Genomic DNA, 22,538 nt, shown 5'->3' on the forward strand with positions numbered 1-22,538 from the left:
GTTCATGCTCTGTCTCTCTCTGTCCCAAAAATAAATAAACGTAAAAAAAAAAAAAAAAAAGAAGAAATGGTTGAACTCAATAACCTCTAGAGTTCACGCTCTCTAAAATTCTAAGGTGGGACAGAAATAATTCTCAAGCTGCGACAGATGGAGTTTTTGTACTTTCTAGCTGGGCTGATGAGCACAAAAGTCCTTGTCATGCACTAAAGCAACTTTATTCCCATTGTATTCTTGACATAAATGAATTCGATTTTTGTACATCTGTTATTTTCAACCACTGTGTCGATTGTTATATATGACTGTATAGTGCTATATAACCTAGAATGTATGCCTGGAAATCGTTTTGATACATCTCCTCCTGGACCTCTATTTATGAGCAAGTGCAGCTGTGGGATGGTTCTTTGTGTAGGATTAAGAAATACGGCAGTTCTTGAAATAAGCCAGATGTTTTTGTTTTCAAAGGAAAAGATCACACTTAGTGAAGCATTTATTTACAAGTTTCACAACAAAACAAAAGATTGTAAGAAAGCTTTCAAGGGACATGGGTCACAGAAACCAAGCGAACACCACAGCTTTTTCCCAACTTCATAGCCTAGAGGACATTGCAAAAGACACACAAAAATTGACCTTGTGCTGGCTGTAAATATTTATAGATTGAGATTATAATGACCAATGACTTATCGTGAGAGTTACTATCTTGAAGAGAGACTTCCACTTTGACCTTATTTGGTTTCTATCTACTTTTCCAACAACATGTCCAGGAATATACACATAAAAAGGGCTATTTTTAAAAATACATCCTGAAATTAGTGCTTATGCAAACTTCAGGAACACTTGGCAGACAGACTCCTTTCAAACAAAAGCAAAACAGCCACTTTTTAAAAAATTGAAGTATAGTTGACCTACTATATCCTATTAGGTTCAGGTGTACATGACAGTGATTTGATAATTGTATACATTACCAGGAAATGATCCCCGTGATAAGCCTAGTTACCACCTGTCACCATACAAAGTTATTAACGATATTATTTACTATATTTCTTGTGCTGTACGTTATATCCCTGTGACTTATTTATTTTATAATTGGAAGTTTGTACATGTTAATCCCCTTGACCTACTTCACCCAACCCCTCTGTGCTTTGGTACCTGACAGTTTATTTTCTGTATCAAAAGAACCACGTCTTAAAAATCGAAACTGAAAATACTTACAACTTGTGAGTAATTCATCATTGGAGACACCACATTTGGTATTCCAACAGTGGTTAGTTTTTTTTTGTTGTTGTTGTTTCTCTTTGTTTTTGTTTTTCTTCGCGTGAAAAAAGGTGATTTCATTAAGCCTCGGGGGACAGGACCCAGGGGCAGAAAGAGCTGTGGGAACAGTGGTTACTTTTAACGAAAATCTCCATATGGGCAACAATTTCGTCTGTCTTTTCCTTCTCTTCTCCTTCCCTCCCTTTCCCTTTTAACGTCTTTTGCTTTTTTTTTTTTTTTTTTTTTTTTGCGGGGGGGGGGGTGACGGCGGGGGGGGGGGGTGGTTGTTTTTGGTTTTAGCAACCAAGCTGTTGATCCGAACTACGAACTACGAGCATTTGGGAATAAGGCAGCCCTTGCGTGCGACCCCGGGACTTCTGGCTACGCTCCTTCCGCGCTCAGCCCGGTGAAGTTTCCGGAAGGGCGCCCTCGCTGGGAGCCGCGTCCCACCGGAGAGGCGGGTGAGTGGCGCCCTGCCCCCCCCCCCCCATCCCCATCCCTGCTCCTAGAGAGGCCCTGGATGGGGAGGGAGGCGGGTTCCGCGGGTCCCGGGGCGGCAAGGGTGGAGGCGGCCGGCAGCGAGCCGAGGGGTCGCTACGGTGGCACAGCCGCCAGGGTGCGTGCAGGGCGGGGGTGAAGCGGGCCGCGGCTGTCTCACCACCATCCCCTCCCCCGCTCTGGCCTCTGACCCCGTCCTCTTAGTTTGCTTAATTTGGGAAATTGAAACTTAAAATGGTTGGTGTTTCCTCAGTGTTCCTGTGAGAGTGTCTCGATGTAGTTCTTAGGGGAACTTGATTCCTTAAGATTTACTCTCCTTGTCAGGTGCAGGGTTTGGCAGTTGTGCCTCACTTTTTGGAATATGCAAGGATTTTCTTGAAAGAGATCCAAAGGAAAGCACGCGGTTTTTCTGTCTCTAGAACGGCATGAGTTTGTTTTGTTTTGTTTTGTTTTAAACTATATATGTGTACCGCCATTGTATTAAAAACGACTTCCTTTCTTCCTTCCCCTCATTTCCTGTCATTTGCTGCGGGGCAGGCGTATGGAAGGATTCCATTCTATCAGGCCTGGCACAAAGTGATATGAGTATATTAGGAAAATAGGTGGTAGGTGAGTGGTGATGATTTGCATTGGATTTTTCATTCGCTGTCGTAAGAATTACCATAGACTTAGTGGCTTAAAAATCGCAAATTTATTATCTTGAAAGTCTGTAGGTTATTGTGCTAAGTGAAATAAGTCATACGGAGAAAGACAGATACCATATGTTTTCACTCTTATGTGGATCCTGAGAAACTTAACAGAAGACCATGGGGGAGGGGGAAAAAAAGAGGGAAGGAGGGAGCCAAACCATAAGAAACTCTTAAAAACTGAGAATAAACTGAGGGTTGATGGGGGGTGGGGCGGCGGGGAAAGTGGGTGATGGGCATTGAAGAGGGCACCTGTTGGTATGAGCACTGGGTGTTGTATGGAAACCAATTTGACAATAAATTTCATATATATTAAAAAAAAATAAAGTCTACAGGTTAGAAGGCGAACCTGGATCCCATTGGGCTAAAATCAAGGTGTCTGCAGAGTTGCTTTTCTTTCTGGAGGCTTCTGGGTGAACCTGTTTTCTTTTTTTTTCCCCCAGTTTCTGTATGCTGCCCTCCTTCCTTGGCTTAGTGATGTTCTTTCTCCATCTTTAAAGGCAGCATCACTGCATCTCTCTGAACATTATTCTGTAGTCACATCTCACTCTGACTCTGCTCTTTGGCTTTCCTCTTTTACTTTTAAGGGCCTTCATGATTATATTGGCCCCATGGATAATCCAGAATGATTTTCATATTTTAAAGTCGTCTGATTAGTGACCTTGATTCAATCTACAACCTTAATTGTAATCTGACATATTCATAGATTCTGGGGATTAGGCATGGGCAACTTTGAGAGGGTCATTATTTTGCCTACTATCTGATGGTATAAAAGGAAGCCTATTACTGTACATCCCACTAAGCAAAAAGGGGAAGTATCCAGACACTAAATATACCAAAAAAAGTTCTGGGAGTATTATGTAGTAGACCATTTATATGAGTTAAATATATTGAGAGTCTTTATTACAAACTCTTAAAAATATTGATTTTAAAAAAAGCAGTCAAACAAATAATGTTGCCATTTCTGCTTTCCGGAAATGTAATAAGAGAACTTCACATGTATGGAATGTCCTGAGCAGAACAAATACTAGTTAAGATACCACAGTTGTCAGTGTGTATTCTTATATTGTGCTCTGAATGGATGCAAGGAGGAGTGGACATGGCCCTTGGCCTCAAGGTCATAAACATCTAGTCATGGAAAATGACACAGGCATACAAATAATTAAAGCTCTCCAAAAGAGATAAGAGAGGGAGAAGTAATGTCCTTTAGGGGAATCAGAAAAGGCTTTAAAAACTTGGGGGAAATTTGGGATGGACCTTGAAGAACAGTAGAATTTCATTAAGGTTGAGAGGAGAGGAAGTATATGACATATTGAGGGACAGGAGGGAAAGGAGGGACCTTCAAGTGTTCAGTATGGTTAGGGTGCTTAGTGTAGAAGTTGTCTGAATAAGACTAGAAAGTAAGTTTTGGTTAGATTGTGTAAGACCTCAGATGACTGTTGAGTCTCATTAAAAGGATTCTGTAGTTGGTGCAATAGGGAGCTACTAATATATTTTGAAACCATCTCATACTTATAGAAAAGTTGCAAGTACAAAACAAACAACTTTCCTTTTTCCTGAATTATTTGAGAATAAGATTTTAACTTCAAGACCCATTGCTCTGGAATTCTTGAATATATATTTCCTACACAAAACATATTCTCTACCTAACTAAAATTCAGTCATCAAAATCAAATTAATATTGATACATTACTGCCATCAAATCCTTGGATCCCATTCACATTTTGACAGTTGTACTAATAATATCCTGTGTAGCAAAAAGGCCCAATTCAGAGTCATGTACTGCATTTAGTTGTGATGTCCCTTTAGTCTCCTTCTGTCTGGAAGAGTTTCTCAGCCTTTCACTGGCTTTCATGAGCTTAACACTTTTGGAGAGAACAGGCCAGTTTATCTAATGTTTCCTCATACTGAGATTCAGATTACGTATCTTTGGCAGGAATATCATAGAAGTCATGCTGTGTTCTAAGTGCACCCTATCAGATGGCAGATGATTTTGGCTTACTTCATTATTTACTTTGTTTATTTTATTATGGTGGCATCTGCCCGGCTTCTTCAATGTAAAGCTACTTTTTACCCTTTGAAATTAATATGTTGTATGGAAGTATTTTTTAATTTTTTTAACCTTTATTATTGACAGAGAGGGGGGGAGGGGCAGAGAGCGAGGGAGACAGAATCTTAAGCAGGCTCCAGGCTCTGAGCTGTCAGCACAGAGCCCGACATGGGGCCTGAACTCACAAACCGTGAGATCATGAGCTGAAGTCGGACACTTAACCGACTGAGACACCCAGGTGCCCCGGTTGTGTGGAAGTATTTTGAAACTAACTGGATGGTCTTTTTCTTACCAAAATTTCAATTTATGTATGTATGTGTGTATGTATGTATGTTGGTATGGACTCATAGATTTTTAATTTACTCAGTGGACATTTTTTTATGCTTAATTCATAATGATACTCAGTGTCATTATTTATTTTTATGCTTTATTTAGTCCCAGATTTGGCCAGTGAGAACCTCCTCAAGCTGGGTTTCATGTCTTTTCGACATGCCCTCATCATTCTTTGAGCACTTCTTTGCTTTCTGGCAACATTAGGTGCTTATTTTGTATTTTTCCTGTCCCAGTCCTGGTATCAACCATTTCTCTGAAAATCCTTGGTTCCTTGTAGTGGAGGATGGTATCAGAAACCAAATTCTGGGGGCTAGGTGTACTCATTGCTATTGTCTTTTCTTCCAGGCCCTCTCAGCAGACAGAGCTAGGTGTATATATACAGATAGATATGTACAGCATGTATGTATCTTTCTGTCATTCTGCCTATGGATATCATGAGATTACACTGATATCTCCATTTCTAATCCATAGCATTCATTCTAGTTTTCTTTCTATATTTATAATTACCTTCCCTGGCAATGAAAAACCTGGCTCCTTTTATCTTCTGTATATTTACTTACTTGAAAAACCCCCTTTATGTATGTTTGACCATTGGAAGCTCCAGGCTTATCTTGTATATTTCTTGTCCCATAGGTAGAATCAGCCATTGTTGCAAGGAGCCCTGGTTCTGTTTATTGGAGAATAGATTAGAAACCAAGATCCAGGTGCTACGTGATTCCCTCTGTTTTTGGAAACTGCTAGTGTTCACACTATTTTTTTTTGCCAGTCTTCTATTTTATTTAATTAATTAATTTTAATTTTTTAAATTTTTAATTTTTTAAAAAAATCTTAACATTTATTTATTATTGAGAGACAGAGAGAGACAGAGCGTGAGCAGGGGAGGGACAGAGAGAGAGGGAGACACAGAATCTGAAGCAGGATCCAGGCTCTGAGCTGTCAGCACAGAGCCCGATGTGGGCTGGAACTCACAAACCGCAAGATCATGACCTGAACCAAAGTCAGATGCTTAACCGACTGAGCCACCCAGGTGCCCCTAACTAATTAATTTTAAAATGTTTATTTATTTATGTTGAGAGAGAGGGAGCAGGAGCAGGGGAGGGGCAAAGAGAGAGGGAAAGAGAATCTGTGGCAGGCTCCCTGTTAGGGCAGAGCCCGATGTGAGGCTCAAACTCACAAACCATGAGATTATGATTTGAGCTGATACCAAGAGTTAGATGACCAACTGATGGGGCCACCTAGGCCCCCCAGTCTTCTGTTTTATTTTTAAGGAGGGATAAATATTTTTCCTGTTTCTTCTACAGGAGTAGTGAGAATTTAGCTCTTGAAATTTTAGAGGATTATATTATATCACAAACTGGTTTTTAATATGTTTTTAAAGCAATAAAAATAGTTGTTATATTATTCCTTGTCTCAATTTTGATCTGGGACTTACATCTGGTAAATTCATATGCAGGCAAATGTTTACTTTTTTTGTGCCATGGATTCCTTGCCAGTCTGATAAAGCCTATAGGCCTTTAAATTTTTTTTTAATGTATAAAATAATATATAGACAATTACAAAGGAAACCAATTATATTGAAATATGATTATCAAAATATTTAAAAAAGCAAATTTTTGATATAGTAATATACATCAATATATTACAGCATATCACAATACCTAGTAATGAGTTTAGTAGCTGCCATCATTTTGAAACAAGGTTAAACACAAACATATTTCAGGACTTCTGCAACAGTTACAATATTTCATGAAAATATTTGTGTCCTCTTGGTGACTTTTGTCCAGGTGCTGCAAATACTGTGTGGCTTGTTGCCTTATGTTCATATCTGAAGAGAGATGTTTCAGTGAGAGGTTGTTAGAAGTAAAGATGTAATTTTTGGGGCACCTGGGTGGCTAAGTCAGTTAAGTGACCAACTTTAGCTCAGGTCAGGGTCTCACGGTTCGTGAGTTTGAGTCCCGTATCGGGCTCTGTGCTAAGAGCTCAGACCCTGGAGTCTGCTTCAGATTCTGTGTCTCCTCCCTCTGTCTCTGCCCCTCCCCTGCTCCTGCTCTGTCTCTCTCTGTCTCTCAAAAAATAAATAAATGTTAAGAAAAAAAAAAGAAGTAAAGATGTAATTTTTTTCCTATTCAGGTGTCTGGACAGGGGAGGATTTGTGAAAATTCTGATAAGAATTTCCGTACATGCAGAGGAAGGGTGTTTGGGGCCTTTCTACTCCATTTACATTTGGGGAGTACAATAGGAAGAATTAGATAAATCAAAATCTTTGAAAAGACCAAAATAGTAATCTTTTAATATGGGGCACCATGTTATGATTAAGATGTGAACCTCAAAGGAATATTAATACCTGTTATTTTCTTTCCTTTTTAAAAAAATTTTAGACTTGTGTTTTTTTCTTTTAAGTTTATTTATTTGTTTTTTAGAGAGAGAGAGAGAGATTGAGCACACACATGAGCAGGGGAGGAGCAGAGAGAGAGGGAGAGAGAGCTGTGAGTGTAGAGCCTGATGCAGAGCTCGGCCTACTACCATGAAATCATGACCTGAGCCAAAAATCAAGATTCAGATGCTTAACTGACTGAGCCACCCAGGCACCCCTGTTATTTTCTATCATTGTGTTGAAAAGCAAAGGATTTCTAGACCCCTTTTATGTCTGTATAGGTATGAAAGTTATTTGAAATATAGGCATTGTTCAAATATAAGCCACATGATAATAAAAACTTTGATGATAGGGAAAAAATATAACAAAAATACATTTCTTCTTTTGTAAAAGGATAAAAGTTATTTCTTCTTGAATTTGTGTATATGTATGATTTTTAAAATATTTACTTTTTTGTAATAATTAGGAATCATGGCAGACAGTGGAAATAACAAAAGCCAAGTTCACGAGGAGCTTTGGTTAGAGGAAGAATTTATGAAAGATGAACAAAGAGAGGTAAAAATTACTGGGTACTATTAAAAATTAATTTATATCTATTAGTTTTGCAGTGAGGCATGTTTTGTATGTTTTTGTCCAACATTACTTTGAATTTTTTTCAAAAATTTTATTTCCATTATTCAAACCTTACAAAAAGAATCGTATTTCTGTTCTTTCTCTTACAAGGCTTACAACATTAGCTGTTTTCTTTCACTCCCTTCCTCCTTTTTTTGATTTGCACCCAGAAGTTAAGAGCTTTCTTAGCAATTATCTGATGAGACCCATGAGGGGATGGGGGTTCAGGTAGCTTAAGCCACTTACCCAGGGCCATATGTCTGGCATGTCAAGGCAGCTGTACTGTGGGAATCATAGCAAAAATTTTTTAAATTGCCTTTGAGTAACATATGTCCACAATTACAGTGCAATTTAAAAGTCATATTGTTGTCACAAATAGCCAGGCAAGGAGTTACACTGAAATGAGATTCAGGTCTGGGTCTCAATCCTTGCCCCACTATAAAAATGTCTGTGACCTTAGTCTAGTGTGAAAGGTAGTTTCCTTGTTTGCATGATGGAGATAATACTACTTGTCAGTGGTAGGAGAATTATTAGGTGATAACGATGTCTTTCTTTGCCTTTATCAAGATGATAGAAATTTAGCTTCTTTAATTTGTTTAGAAAAATGAAGTCAGGAGCTGTTTAATTTTTTGGTGCTGTTTGATATTTTTTAGAGATTAATTGATAAAATTGCAAAGGAGAATACTCAGTTAAAGGAGGAGATTCAAAGGCTTGAGGCCGAGTTACAAGAGTCCACCATAAACTCCCAGGTACCTCTTTATTTTGTATATCACATTCTTAACGGACACCATTTTTCCAAAAAAACAATTTAGTTACACAGAATTCACTTTTAAAACACTGTAAACATTGATGGCACCATTGTTTGTAATAGCCCCAAACTGAAAACAACTCAACTGTCCCTTCCCACTAGACTGAATTATTAATTTGGGGTGTATTCACACAATGGAATACCATACAGCAATGAGAATGAACAGGTCACAGCTATATGCAGCCACATGGATGGATTTCATAAACACAATGTTGAAGCAAAAAACATAAAAGAGGATATACCAAGTGCTTCCATTTATTTTTATTTTTATTAATTAAAACATTTTTTTAACATTTATTCATTTGTGAGAGACAGAGACAGAGCACGAGTGGGGGAGGGGCAGAGAGAGAGGGAGACACAGAATCCAAAGCAGGCTCCAGACTCTGAGCTGTCAGCACAGAGCCTGACGTGGGTCTCAAATGCATGAACTGCGAGATCATGACCTTAGCTGAAGTCAGGTGCTTAACCCACTAAGCCACTCAGGTGCCCCATATGCTTCCATTTAAATAACGCATAACAGCAGGATGTTAAAAGTTAGCATCCTGGTTGCCCTTGGCGGCAGGTAGGAACTGGAAGAGAACCCAAGAGGGCTTCTGGGTGTTGGTCATGTTCTGTTTATTGATCTGGGTGCTGGTCACATGTGTGTGATTGTTTTTGTAAAATTTCATCTGATTGTACGTTTCTGATAATACATTTTTTTATATTTATGTGTATGTTTTTAAATTCTTTTTTATGTATATGGTAATGCAAAACAAAACAAAATGGTCATTATCAATCACTTTGGGATCAAATTCTTCGTCTTCTCACTAAGTGCCTTTATTGTTCTCTTCATCCAAGTAACTTAAATGGATTTTCACAGTTTAAAAAAATTGGACATATATCTTCACCATTTAAATCCTCTCCTAAATTTTCCTGTATTTGAATTAGACATAACTTTCACTCCTTTTTCTCCATGACAACTCATACTGTTCCTTTAAACAGTTAAAATGCTTAAAGCATTGTCATATTTTGTTTCTGAAATGGGGGATAGGATATTGAATATCAGGAAGTGGAGTTCCCCATGTTTATGAGACTTATGGGACACTGTTACAATTGTAGTTACTTCTCAGACTGGAGATGAAATCAGCCAGTCCTGTCACTCAAAGGATCTTGGGAACCCAGCCAGCTCAGCTGATACAGTTTACAGAGGACTGAAACTATGGTCCAGAGAGCATACATGAGTTGCTCCTGGCCAAGTGTGCCCAAGACCAGAATCAGGCACTTTCATTCCAGAAAGCTCTCGACTTTTCAGGGTATATTGGGTATTTCCACATTATTGGGAAACACTCCGCCTATTATCAGACACTGCCAATTGTTTTGAAACTGGACTTACGGAAATCAGAGATTCTACTGAAGTTACATGTGAAGATATAGAACAAATGTGAAATTAGGTCAAATAATTCATTGAATATTTCTAACTCCTTTGCAATAACACACAAATTTTCTTTCAGCATGTAAAATAATCATGGGAAATAGAAATGCAAACAACAGATTCATTTGTGCATTTATGTGTAGTTGTATATGTCTGTTAATCCCAATGATTTTAAACAGATAAGTATAACCACTTAACTTTATCCTTCAGATTATGAATCTTGTTGATAGTGTCCCTTCACATTTTTATAAATCTAAGTTTGGTAATGGTTAAAAAGTTGATGGGCACTGTCCGACTTCGCTCAGGTCATGATCTCACGGTCCGTGGGTTTGAGCCCCGCGTCGGGCTCTGTGCTGACAGCTCAGAGTCTGGAGCCTGTTTCGGATTCTGTGTCTCCCTCTCTCTCTGCCCCTCCCCCACTCAAGCTCTGTCTCTCTCAAAAATAAATAAACGTTAAAAAAATTTTTTTTTAAAAAGTTGATGGGCAGGTGTTGGGGAAGGGGGAATTTAAATTTGACAATTATTAAATCATATAATTTGGGAGGCTTTCTTTTTGGATGAAATTATCTGGGTTTGCTATTAAAATAAACTTAGTATATATGCAACTCTAATTTATAACACTTTGCAATGAGAATAAACATATTGTCTTATGATTCCCTTGTAGGATACCCTATTATTGGTATAGTTGTTTAAAAGGTACTTATCTACAGCAATGATGTAGACTTTAGAATCGAACACCATCCAATATTGGCTAGTTTAAACATTGATTAGATAAAATGAGAGATTATATACTTATAATTTCATCTGGGAAATAATATTAAAGGATCAGCATCTGATTACTTTACTGAGTACTTACCTGGGAAGAAGTAATTACTAAAGATATTCACTAAGACCACACTTAGCATTCTGTGGGGTTCTGAAATCAGTGGAGAATGAATTATTGGATGATCAAATCACATTATGACAGGAAGGGCTTAAGTTATTTCTTGTCTTGATTTTAATCAAACATTTCTGTTTAAATTAGATTAAAGAGGATATTCCTGAAACAGAGATGAAATTCACATCTTTAGAGAATCCTGAGAATGACAGCCAGTTTTTAAATGTCTCCTGTTCATTTCAAGTGAGCTCGCAAGTTCTTTATGAGCTACAGAAAGGACAAGCACTTATCACCTTTGAAAAAGAAGAAGGTATGAGTAATGTTCAAAAATTCGATCATGTTACTTTTGGAAAGCACAGGCACTTTCAAAGAGCTTTCATAGATATTTGGCTATTGCTTTATAATTTTAATATTTGTCATTTCATCTCATCTCATAGTAACACCTTGGGGCAGGTAGGATTGTCCCCATTTTTTGATGAGAAAACTCAGACATTAAGAGCGTTGAGTGGGGTGCCTGGGTGGCTCAGTCGGTTGGGCGTTCGACTTCAGCTCAGGTCATGATGTCGCGGTTTGTGAGTTCGAGCCCCACGTCAGGCTCTTTGCTGACAGCTCAGAGCCTGGAGCCTGCTTGAGATTCTGTGTCTCCTTCTCTCTCTGCCCATCCCCCGCTTGTGCTCTGTCTCTCTCTGTCTCTCAAAAATAAATAAATAAATGTTAAAAAAAATAAAAAAAAAAGCGTTGAGTATGATCATTTGTTCAGAACATGACTCTGGGACTCAAGGTGTTGTGATGTCCAACACTAGTGTTTTTACTCCATCTGCTACCTCCAAATACTACTAGTAATACTTTATTTTTGAGAGAGAGAGAGAGAGAGAGAGAGAGAGAGAGAGAGAGAGAATTCCAAGTAGGCTCTATGCTCAGTGAGGAGCCTGATGCAGGGCTCGATCCCACGACCCTGGGATTATGACTTGACTCAGGGTAGGAGCTGAAATCAAGGATAGGACACCCATCCAACTAAACCCCCAGAAGCTCTCCCCCCTTTTTTTTAAAAATTTTTTTTTAACCTTTTTTTTTAATTTTTATTTTTGAGACAGAGAGAGACAGAGCATGAACGGGGGAGGGGCAGAGAGAGAGGGAGACACAGAATCGGAAGCAGGCTCCAGGCTCCGAGCCATCAGCCCAGAGCCTGACGCGGGGCTCGAACCCACGGACCGTGAGATCGTGACCTGAGCTGAAGTCGGACGCTTAACCGACTGAGCCACCCAGGTGCCCCAACTCCCCCCCTTTTTAACTAGTAATAATGTTTTAAGGTAGTAGAGCTCTACATGGTTCTCACAGTTCTTAAAGACATCTCATTTTATACTTACTTGACTCTGTGAAAGCAATATGATAGGAGAATTACTCTTTGCGTCTTATAACCAAGAAAACAGATTCTCAGGTGTTTAAGTGACTTACCTAAGGGCACATGACCAGTGAATGGAAAGAGTCCAAGAGTCTGAGGTTTAGGAATGGGACCTGATGTTTGCTAAGTCTGCCATGGTGTAGGACTCTATTCTCCTTAGTGAGGAGAATCTGGCTTTGTATGCCAGATTTTCCCATTTCTAGAAGTGTGATTTTAGTTGGGTTCTTCCTAAATCTCAGATTTTTATGGCAGTGGTAGTACCTATCTCATGGGATTTGCGTTGAGTATTAAATGAGAAATGTTGGTAAAATACTTAGCATGGTATCTGACACATAATAATAAACATAATAAACACTTCATAAATGTTAGCTGTCATTATTGCTACTTGTTGGGAATTTTCCAGATAAGGAAAGATAAAGAACTCACTCAAGGTTCATACTGTTAAAAATTGCAAAGCTGAGACCCACGTCCTTTCTCCTAGACCAGCAGTCCTCGGAGCAGGCCACTATGCTGGGCCTTCGTTCTTGTACTTGTCACATTATGGGGTGGGGCCAGATGGTCTTAAGCCCTTCCGGTGCTCAGGTTCTGAGAATCTATGGTTATAACTCGTGTCTCCGTACACCTGGTCCATCACCATAGTCTGCAAATAAATGTTAAAAGGAAAGACATTCTAGCAGGTTAGCATAGGCACATGCTGTTCGTTCACCATGGGTCCACCCTGGGTCTGCTTCTACAGATGAGGGTGCCAAGAGCCCTGTGTTGGCAGTCGGCAATGGTGATGGGGATATAATCAAAAGATGGAAGCGAGGATTTGGGAGGCAGGGATTCTGTGCAGGAATTACCTGGGAATGCTGGGAATAGGGTTCTCTTCAGAAACAGTTGCATCGCTGTTTCCACTCTTGGCCCAGCTCTGAGGTCTTGCTCCCCTGGGACAACTTTGGGCTCATACACAATTAAACAGAAGTTGGCTTTTGATAGTCAGAGTCACAAAAGCTGAAACGCAAGTGGTCCCTTTCAGCTGCGTCAGATCACCAGATGTTGGAGTTTGGGTGGGGGGGTGGGGTGTGGAAGGGAAAGAACATCATCTAACTGTTACTTCATTGACATTTTCTGTTATTGTTGCCTGTTGCCACTAACAAGAACGTAAGTTGTAATTCAAGTTATCCAGTCATATCTCAGTACAATGAGTGTGAATTCCCACAAGACAACGCCCTGCCTTTTAGCCTGTTTCCCTCTTCCTTCATCTGTGGTGTGTATGCTGTTCAGTTGTCATAAACACATGTGAGATTTATAGGACTGGGAGTGGGCATCTCTTATCTTTGTGACAAATTAGGTTAAGCAGCTCTGTATTAACAGTTGAGGTGTTACAAACTCTCATATCACATAATTAAAAATAAATACACACCCACATGCATTTTAAACTGAACTATAGTTGCTGTCTGGAGTTTTAATTTTTGGCATAATTATATTACTGAGCCTCTCCCATTTGCAAAAATAAATTAGATTTGATAGTTTTGTGATTGGTATAAGCTATCATCTTTTTAATGAATGATCTCCAGGGCATTTTAGCAAAAGTAAAATTCCTCATTAAATATGGCAAAAAAAAAAAAAAAAAGATTTGTACTTTGATATTCAAGCCCGTGTGGTCTTTAATATGGAAACCTTAAGAAAGACAAAAATGAGAATTTATTTCTTTGGTTTTTGACATATTAAAGAGAAGTGACAAATGATAAATAAGATTGTCAGAATGACACTGACACAAAAGTTTTTCCAGCTTACTTAACGTGGAAGAAGTTTCTGGCTGTGCCTTAATGCACTAAGGGAATTCTCTGGTCATTCTGTGAACCGTGGAGAGGAAGGGTGTGTGGCTGTGCTGAAATAATATATGAATTTCTAAAGAATCACCAGGCTTATCTCTTTTTTTTTAATGTTTATTTATTTATTTTTTTTGAGACAGAGGAGAGACAGAGCATGAACGGGGGAGGGGCAGAGAGAGAGGGAGACACAGAATTGGTTACAGGCTCCAGGCTCTGAGCCATCAGCCCAGAGCCTGATGCGGGGCTCGAACTCACGGACTGCGAGATCATGACCTGAGCTGAAGTCGGCCGCTTAACCGACTGAGCCACCCAGGTGCCCCCCCTTTTTTTTTTTTTTTAATGTTTATTTATTTCACCAGGCTTATCTCTTAAGAGCTGAATCTAGAACTTGATGAGAATTTCTTTTTTTTAATTTTAATTTTTTTAATGCTTTTACTTATTTTTGAGACAGAGAGAGACAGAGCATGAGCAGGGGAGGGGCAGAGAGAGAGGGAGACACAGAATCTGAAACAGGCTCCAGGCTCCGAGCTGTCAGCACAGAGCCTGACGCGGGGCTCGAGCTCACGGACTGTAAGATCATGACCTGAGCCGAAGTCGGAAGCCCAACCGACCGAGCCACCCAGGCGCCCCGATGAGAATTTCTACACTATCATTTGTTTCCAGTTTTACTGAGAAATAATTGATACATATCACTATGTAAGTTTAAGGTGTACAGCATGATGCATTGATCTACATGTACTGTGAAATGATGACCACAGTAGGTGCAGCCAACATCCATCTTCTCATTTATGTGCAATGAAAAGAATTCCTATAGCTACAACAAAAAAAAAAAAAGGAAAAAGGATTTTTTTTTGCTTGTCATGAGAACACTTAGGCTCTACTCTCTTAACCCCTTTCCTGTATACTGCACAGCAGTGTTCGCTGTAGTCACCATGTTGTACATGGCATCCCTGGTACTCCTTCATCTTATAACTGGAAGTTTTGTCATTTTTGCTGATGTATTTTGATATTTTAACGTTAATATATTTGTTTGTCGCTTTGGTGGCAAGACCGTTATCACTTAGAAGCCCTAAGAAAATTAAAAAAAATTAAATCCTTTATTTTATTTTATTTTATTTTAATTTTAAAAAAATGTCTTATTTATTGTCGAGAGAAAGAGAGACAGAGCATGAGCGGGGGAGGGGCAAAGAGAGAGGGAGACACAGAATCCGAAACAGGCTTCAGCCTCCGAGCTGTCAGCACTGAGCCTGATGCCGGGCTCAAACTCGTGAACTGCGAGATCATGACCTGAGCCAAAGTCGAACATTCAACTGACTGAGCCACCCAGTCGCCCCTAGATCCTTTAGAATTCAAGAAAATTTTAAATATTTAGGATAATTTGTTCTTAACCAGAAGTGAAAAAATTTATTGAAATATTGGAAATTAATACTCCCAAATTATTTTTCAGTTGCCCAAAATGTCATCAGAATGGGGAATCATCACGTGCAGATAGAGGATGTAGATGTGGAGGTTATGGCCAAGCCAGTTCCATTAAATTCGGGAGTCAGATTCCAGGTAACACGTTGATTAAAGCTTTTTAGAATTCTGTTAGATGTGAGCACTTTTCTCATCCATATTTCTGAATATGAAATGATTTCCCAGGTTCATGTAGAAGTGTCTAAGGTGAAGATCAATGTTACTGAAATTCCTGATGAATTGCCTGAAGATCAGATGAGAGACAAGCTAGAATTGAGCTTTTCTAAGTCCCGAAACGGAGGTGGAGAAGTGCTATGCGTGCAGTATGATAAGCAGTCCCGGAGTGCTGTGATTACATTTTTGGAAACTGGAGGTATTCACACATGTAGGAAGTTAAAAAATACTCTACCATTTATATTTATGTTTGCCATTTCTTAAAAAAATTTTTTTTAAACGTTTATTCATTTTTTGAGAGATGGAGAGAGACAGAGCATGAGTGGGGGAGGGGTAGAGAGAGGGATGAAGACACAGAATCTGAGGCAGGCTCCAGGCTCTGAGCTATCAGCGCAGAGCCCGATGTGGGGCTCAATCCCACAGACCGCAAGATCATGACCTGAACCCAAGGTGGACACGTAACCGACTGAGCCACCCAGGCGCCTCTATGTTCTGCCATTTCTGAAAGTATTCCTTTGCTACTTCTTCTGTTTGGAATTTATTAAGTAGAATAATAATAGATTTTTAAAAACCTTTTAAAATGGTGGAGTCCTGAGAATGATTTCTGTGAATGCTACTGAGAATAATATTTCAAGCACATCAACTTTGTGCATTCTCAGCACATGCCAGGCAAAGAGCCAGGTGTTCTATACATGTGTCTCCTCTTATCCATAGCACAATTCTGGAGACAGGTGTTGTACCCATTTTATTGATGTGGAAACTGAGTCCTAGGGAGGGTAAATAATGAACCCCAAATTATAGTGAGTATGTGGCAGAGAAATTTAGAAATACATATGTATAAACTATCACTTCCTATCCCACCTATTAAGATGGACAACGGTCTCTTAGTTGGAGGGAGTAGATTCCAGGGAAGGCAAGGCATGAATGGAAAGAACAGTGAGACATCTGTTCCCTTTTTAGGTAGAAATGGAGTTTTTACCAAATCATCTGAGGGGGCTTTACATTCTTATGATTAAAAATATACAATTTGGGATGCCTGGGCGGCTCAGTTGGTTAAGCATCTGACTTTGGCTCAGGTCATGACCTCACATTCGTGGGTTCGAGCTCTGCATGTGGCTCTGTGCTGACGCCATGGAGCCTGGAACCTGCTTCAGATTCTGTGTCTCCCTCTCTCTCTGCCCCTCTCCCATGCACGCGGTCTCTCTCTCTCTCTCAAAAACTAAACATTAAAAAAAAATACACAATTCTACAGCAGCTGCTTTTGTTAATAAGTTCAAGTGATTCTCAATGTAAAAATATCTTGCTCTAGTTAATCCAGTTCTTAGGGTTTCTCCTGGGTTGGCATATGTAAAAGAAAGCCAGGTATACAATTTAAAAAAAACATTGATTGATTGTTTATTTCATAACAAAGTAATACATGCTTTTTAAAGAAACTTGATAATAAAGAGCAGGGGCTCCTGTCTCGCTCAGTTGGTGGAATGTGCAACTCTTGATCTTGGGGTTGTGGGATCGAGCCCCCTGTTGAGTGTAGAGATTTACTTAAAAAAATAAAATTAAAAAAAAAAAAAAAGAATAGCATTAACTTAGTAAAACTGGAGACATTTCCTTAAACTTGCCTTTCTCCTACTATTTAGTTAGTTATGGTTACTTGAGTGGCTTTCTAGATCTTTCTGGAAATCCTGGATCATATGGTAATTCTATGTTTAATGTTTTGAGATGACATACTATTTTCCACAGTGGCTCTACCATTTTATATTCTTACCAGCACTGTACCAGGGTTTCAATTTCTCCACATCCTTGCCAGCAGGGGCCTGGCCTCTTAACCACTGCACCATATTGCCCATCCAACATGGACTGGTGAGAGGCGAAAAAGCATACATAGTGATACGATATTCTTAAGTACTGTTTCTGTTAAACTTGATGCAATCTGAAACATTATTTTTTTCCCCTCCAGGAGAAAAATGCTGCTCAAAATAAATCTGATTATTCTTTGTGCTGGAGAAAACTGATGAATTTTTGTTATTTGCCTTCAGTTTCTAGATAACGATCAAATCCCTCCCCTCCCTTGGTTAACATCATTATATCAGCTTACTGAAAAATATCATGTATTAGTTATAGGACAACTAAGTAATTTTATATAAAATTTTATGTATTGTAGTAATATAGTAATTATATATGTGTGTATACATGTATATTGTAAAATGTATATATACAGGATTCTTTTTTTTTAAGTTTCTTCTATTTTGAGAGAGAGAGAGTGAGTGTGTACAAGCAGGTGAGGGACAGAGAGGGAAAGAGAGAAAATCCCCCACAGGGCTCAAACTCATGAACTGTGAGATCATGATCTGAGCCTAAATCAAGTGTTGGATGCTTAACCTAGGGGAGCCACCTAGGCGCCCCTATATACAGTAATCATAGTTTTCAATTATACTTCTTGAGAAACTGGAAGACTCACAGTCTTGTTAGGATGGGTGGGCTACTTTTTGCATATGGTTATTGCATTTTATGGAGCTCAAAGTAGATCTGTCTGAGGACATCACAAACTTCTGCATTGACTGATTGCGGTGGATAGTTCAAGACAGAAGATCTATTTAAACCCCATTATTGTTTGGTCTTATATTTTCCAAAATTCTGTACTGCAAAGTCTTTAAAGTGGACTGTTGAATTTTTTGTAGAATTTTTAAAAATGTAATCACTAAATTCACTATTTACTGTGATGTTTCATTTGAAGAAAGTTTTAACTTTGGTTAAAAATGTTTATGATATTAAAAAGAAAATAATTTTTTTAAAATTTACTTCTAGTTGCTGACAAGATTTTGAAAAAGAAAGAATATCCGCTTTGTATAAATCAAAACTGCTATAGAGTTATTGTTTCTCCATACATAGAAACAGACTTGAAAAATTTTCAGGTAAAGTCATCTCTTTCCTTCATTTTGAGAACTTATTGCTTAACCCCACCTCACCAGAAATAAAGAAGTTGTGTCTGTTACTGTTTGAGACTTATTAGTGAGCAACATCAAAATAGTTTCTTCAGATCTGCTTGGTGCAAAATAAGTGTGTCTTTTTTAAAAAATATTTTAGTGTGAAATTATACCTTATTTAATTTATTACACTCTTTTTAAAAACTGAAAGTACTCAGGTAATGACATAATATTTTTGTATATGGAGACATAGCTACATATCTTTCATGTGTCTACTGTCATTGGGCATTAAAAATGATTCTTCCTGCTCATTTTCTCTGAACTCATTATCCATACCCCAACCTCCTTTTTTCTGTTCCTACTTAGGTACTAAATGGCACCCCAGTCTTACATAGTCCACCAACCTGAAAGCTACAGCTCATGCTTAATTCCTCATTTTGCTTCACCTCCAACATTCATTTGGTCATTCAGTCTTGTTACTTCCACCTCTGACTACTTCTGTCACTATGGTCCTTCTGTCCATAGGGATGCCCTTCTTTCCTCCATTTGTCATAATGCTGCCTGAGTTATCTTTCTGAAACTCAGATCCGACTTGGATATTCTGTTGCTTGAAAAGTCTTTCTGAGGCTCCTTGTCTCTTCTAAGATAAGGTCTGAAGTATTAAGCAGAGCTTATAAAGTTTTGCAATTCAAATGTCTTAGAAAAGTTTCTATTTATCTTTTGTATTTTCCTTCTTAGGCATTTTCAGGAATATCTAGGAGGACAGTGCTTCTCACTGGAATGGAAGATCTTCAGATGATGGATGAAGAAATTTTAGAGGATTTAGTTAACATTTACTTTCAACGGGAGACGAATGGAGGTGGAGAAGTAGAAGTGGTCAAATGTTCTCTAGGTCAGGCTTGCATAGCATACTTTGAAGAATAGAGGCATGGAATTAGATGAATATTAGAGCTTCTGAGCCCAAAGCACTGTCCATGTGTGACAAAAATGAATATCCCTTTCCTTTAAAAAATTTCCTTCCTAAAAAAAATTTCCTTTAAAAAATTCCTTTCCTTGAATTCTTAAGTGTCCATTTATTCTTAGATACAAAAATATATTTCCATGTTTTTGAATTCTTGTTTCAAACTCTGCTGCATGCTTACAAGTGCAGTAAATGTACTGTATTAAAAAGTTTTGTTTGTTCATAAATGATGTGGACAGGTGCCATGTCCATTGAAATCAATCATAAGTGATGCCATTGTCCCCCTGCTATGTTGGCTCATTCTGTCGTGGGCATGTGGGCCAATTCTCTTTTGGCCCCAGGTCCACCAACATGCAGACTTCACTCAACATTTCCCAAAGAACTGTTATATTCAGCTGTTTGTGATTTCTGTAGACTTTGAATTTCAAGGAACTTCAAGGGTGATCATTTCCCTCTTTCCCATTGTATAGCATTTTACTCCAGAGCCCCAAAGATATTTTTCAGAGCTGAGTGTGGTCTTTTTATTTAACACTTTCTTCTCCCAGAGTGTCAAGGGTCCCCTGATTCTTTCCAAGACACCTTCGTCAAATAGAACTTGTAAAGGCCATAATTGTCTTTCCTTTACACTTGTAAGGGGAAGAATAAGCTTAAGGGAATGACATCCTTAGAATAAAGGGAGAGGTGAATGCAAAGCTAGGGACTCCTCACTTATCATGCTGGATGCCGGGGAGTGCCTGAAGATGAAAGCACGTGCCTTTGAGTTTGAGAGAGACCCAGTTCCTTAGCATCCCATTGTTTTAAGTTGTAGAAACAAAACAGTAAAATGCAAGGTTTCTATTCAGAGAAGGTAAAATTCTTTTTGGTAAAGAACATGTGAACAGCTTTTATCCTAATATGGTATGTTTCATAAGGAGCCAATGGCAGAAGTAAGTTTATATTAAAATGCTGGCAGAAATAAAAAGCTTTAGAAAAAGATTCTATGCCTAAACTTAACTCATGCTGCCTGCCATCTAAAATAAAGGAAAGGGGCACCTGGGTGGCTGAGCCGGTTAAGCATCTGACTCCTGATTTCAGCTCAGGTCATCATCTCATGGTTTGTGAGTTTGAGCCCTGAATCGGGCTCCATGCTGACAGTGTGGAACCTGCTTGGGATGCTGTCTCTCTCTTTCTGCCCCTCCTCTGGTCGCAGTCTCTCTCCTTCTCTCTCAAAATAAATGAACTTAAAAGAAGATCTCGTTGCTTTCACATTTCTCTTTAGAATGAGAGATGGTGCCTAAAAACTGGAAATTTATAATAAATCTTCATATTCACTGTTTTAGGGGGAAAATGTCTCATATATCAGTTCTTTGGGAATAGTAAGCTTATTTCAAGCTCAAAATATTGAGAAAAACTTGAAGAACCTTATTTAATTTTCATTGGTACAAAAGGTATGATTTTTAGCCTGTGGCAGACAGACAATCAGAAAGAATGTTTTCCTAATATTTAAGGCAAGGTTTGGAATAGTCACTTTTGTTTCTTTTGGGAGCATTTCTTCAGCAGCAAAATAGATAATTTCATTCAATTCTAAATATTCACAATTTTTTGATAAATGTTTTTGATAAATGTTACTTACCATAGAAAATCAGACTTGGGCTCCTTTCACCAATTCCACCCTTGTGTGATCTGCCCAGATCTCAGAAATCAACCATTGGCTCTCCTGTCTATTTTTAGAGTTTTAGAGATTTTACAGGAAGAAAGTTTCCTTTGAGAATTTGCCAAAAGATATCGACTCTTGCGTATTAAGTTAGGAAGCCTTAGATTGTCTAGGAAGAGATAGCTCTACTTAATGTGTGAAAAGACACTGTCAGCATATAAGTCAGGAAAGATAATTATGTGAAATCATGAATCCCTCTTGCCCTTTGTAGATTTATCAGTCAGGATAGCTTAGGTTCTGTTGTATTAACAACCTCCCAAATCTCTGAGGCCTAATGAAACAAAAGTTTAATTCTCATTCATGTTGAAAGTTCAACACAGGTTGGTAGGGGGAGTCTTTTGGTCCTAATCACTTAAGGCCCCATCTCAAGACATGCTTCCCAAATCATGGAGGTGGAGAAAAATGAAGTCTGCAGACTCTTGCACCAGCAATTAAATGTGGTAATTTAGAAGTGCTGATGTCATTTTGTCTCACATCTCATTGGCCAGAAATAGTCATATGACCTCACTGAAAGAGAATGGAACTAGAAAATTATATCTTGTAAAAATGAGAAGAACCAGATATAGTTGAGCCAAAATATCAATGAATGTAGTTTTTCCTGTCCTAGAGATCATCAATATTTGTTGTTTTGTTTGTTTGCTTATAGTTTTTTCAATGTTTATTTCTGAGAGAGACAGACAGACAGAGACAGAGACACTGCACAAACAGGGGAGGGGCTGAAAGATAGGGAGACACAGAATCCGAAGTAGGCTTCAGGCTCTGAGCTGTCAGCACAGAGCCCAACACGGGTCTCGAACTTGCGAACTGCACGATCATGACCCGAGCTGAAGTTGGATGCCCAACCAACTGAGCCACTCAGACGCCCCTGATCATCAATATTTGGATCATTCTTCTTCATACACAAAATGCACTCACACCAAAAAGTTGCCCTAAGTCATAGCATCAAACTCAAAAGTGCATGAACTCTAGGCGGTGTGTGGTAGTTTTTATAACAAGTCTGAATGTTACTCCTCTTTATCCAGAGACCCCCCCCCCCCCGCCGGTATTCAGTAGTGGAACTGGAACAAGATAACTGCAATAAACTCTCTCATTTGGAGAAAGAGATCAATAGGAGACATATAGTGGCCTCTAGGCCAAAGCCATTCTGCCATCTCCTTGAGTAGATATATACTCCATACACCCTGGGTGTGGAATTTTGATTAGGCCATGATTCCA

At 38.8% G+C, this 22,538-nt stretch overlaps 1 protein-coding gene across 2 annotated transcripts; it reads left to right on the top strand.

Moving 5' to 3' along the window:
• The first annotated feature begins 1,217 nt into the window (after positions 1 to 1,217).
• On the top strand, positions 1,218 to 20,140 carry NMI (N-myc and STAT interactor). Of its 2 annotated transcripts, XM_047083953.1 has the most exons (9): positions 1,218 to 1,261; positions 1,552 to 1,712; positions 7,659 to 7,747; positions 8,458 to 8,553; positions 11,048 to 11,210; positions 15,567 to 15,673; positions 15,761 to 15,947; positions 18,551 to 18,657; positions 19,408 to 20,140. In XM_047083953.1, exons 3-9 carry the CDS (start codon positions 7,664 to 7,666, stop codon positions 19,591 to 19,593), a joined length of 930 nt encoding a protein of 309 aa, XP_046939909.1. In that variant the 5' UTR covers positions 1,218 to 1,261; positions 1,552 to 1,712; positions 7,659 to 7,663; the 3' UTR covers positions 19,594 to 20,140. The 2 variants fall into 2 exon arrangements, with proteins under 2 accessions (XP_046939909.1, XP_046939910.1); XM_047083954.1 differs by lacking the exons at positions 1,218 to 1,261; positions 1,552 to 1,712 and adding an exon at positions 2,271 to 2,358.
• Positions 20,141 to 22,538: the final 2,398 nt, after the last annotated feature.

The sequence above is a fragment of the Lynx rufus genome, unplaced genomic scaffold (genome assembly GCF_022079265.1).
Source record: "Lynx rufus isolate CCGP_SWC_20201006 ecotype Redwood Valley unplaced genomic scaffold, mLynRuf1.p SCAF_2, whole genome shotgun sequence".
Lineage (NCBI taxonomy): Eukaryota > Metazoa > Chordata > Mammalia > Carnivora > Felidae > Lynx > Lynx rufus.

What these genes read in the sequence shown, in the direction of transcription:
- NMI (XM_047083953.1), top strand. Translation starts at nt 7,664, where the DNA reads ATGGCAGACAGTGGAAATAACAAAAGCCAAGTTCACGAGGAGCTTTGG. An exon ending in TGAAAGATGAACAAAGAGAG is followed by an intron (nt 7,748 to 8,457) that starts GTAAAAATTACT and finishes GATATTTTTTAG; the next exon opens with AGATTAATTGATAAAATTGC. An exon ending in ATTCGGGAGTCAGATTCCAG is followed by an intron (nt 15,674 to 15,760) that starts GTAACACGTTGA and finishes ATGATTTCCCAG; the next exon opens with GTTCATGTAGAAGTGTCTAA.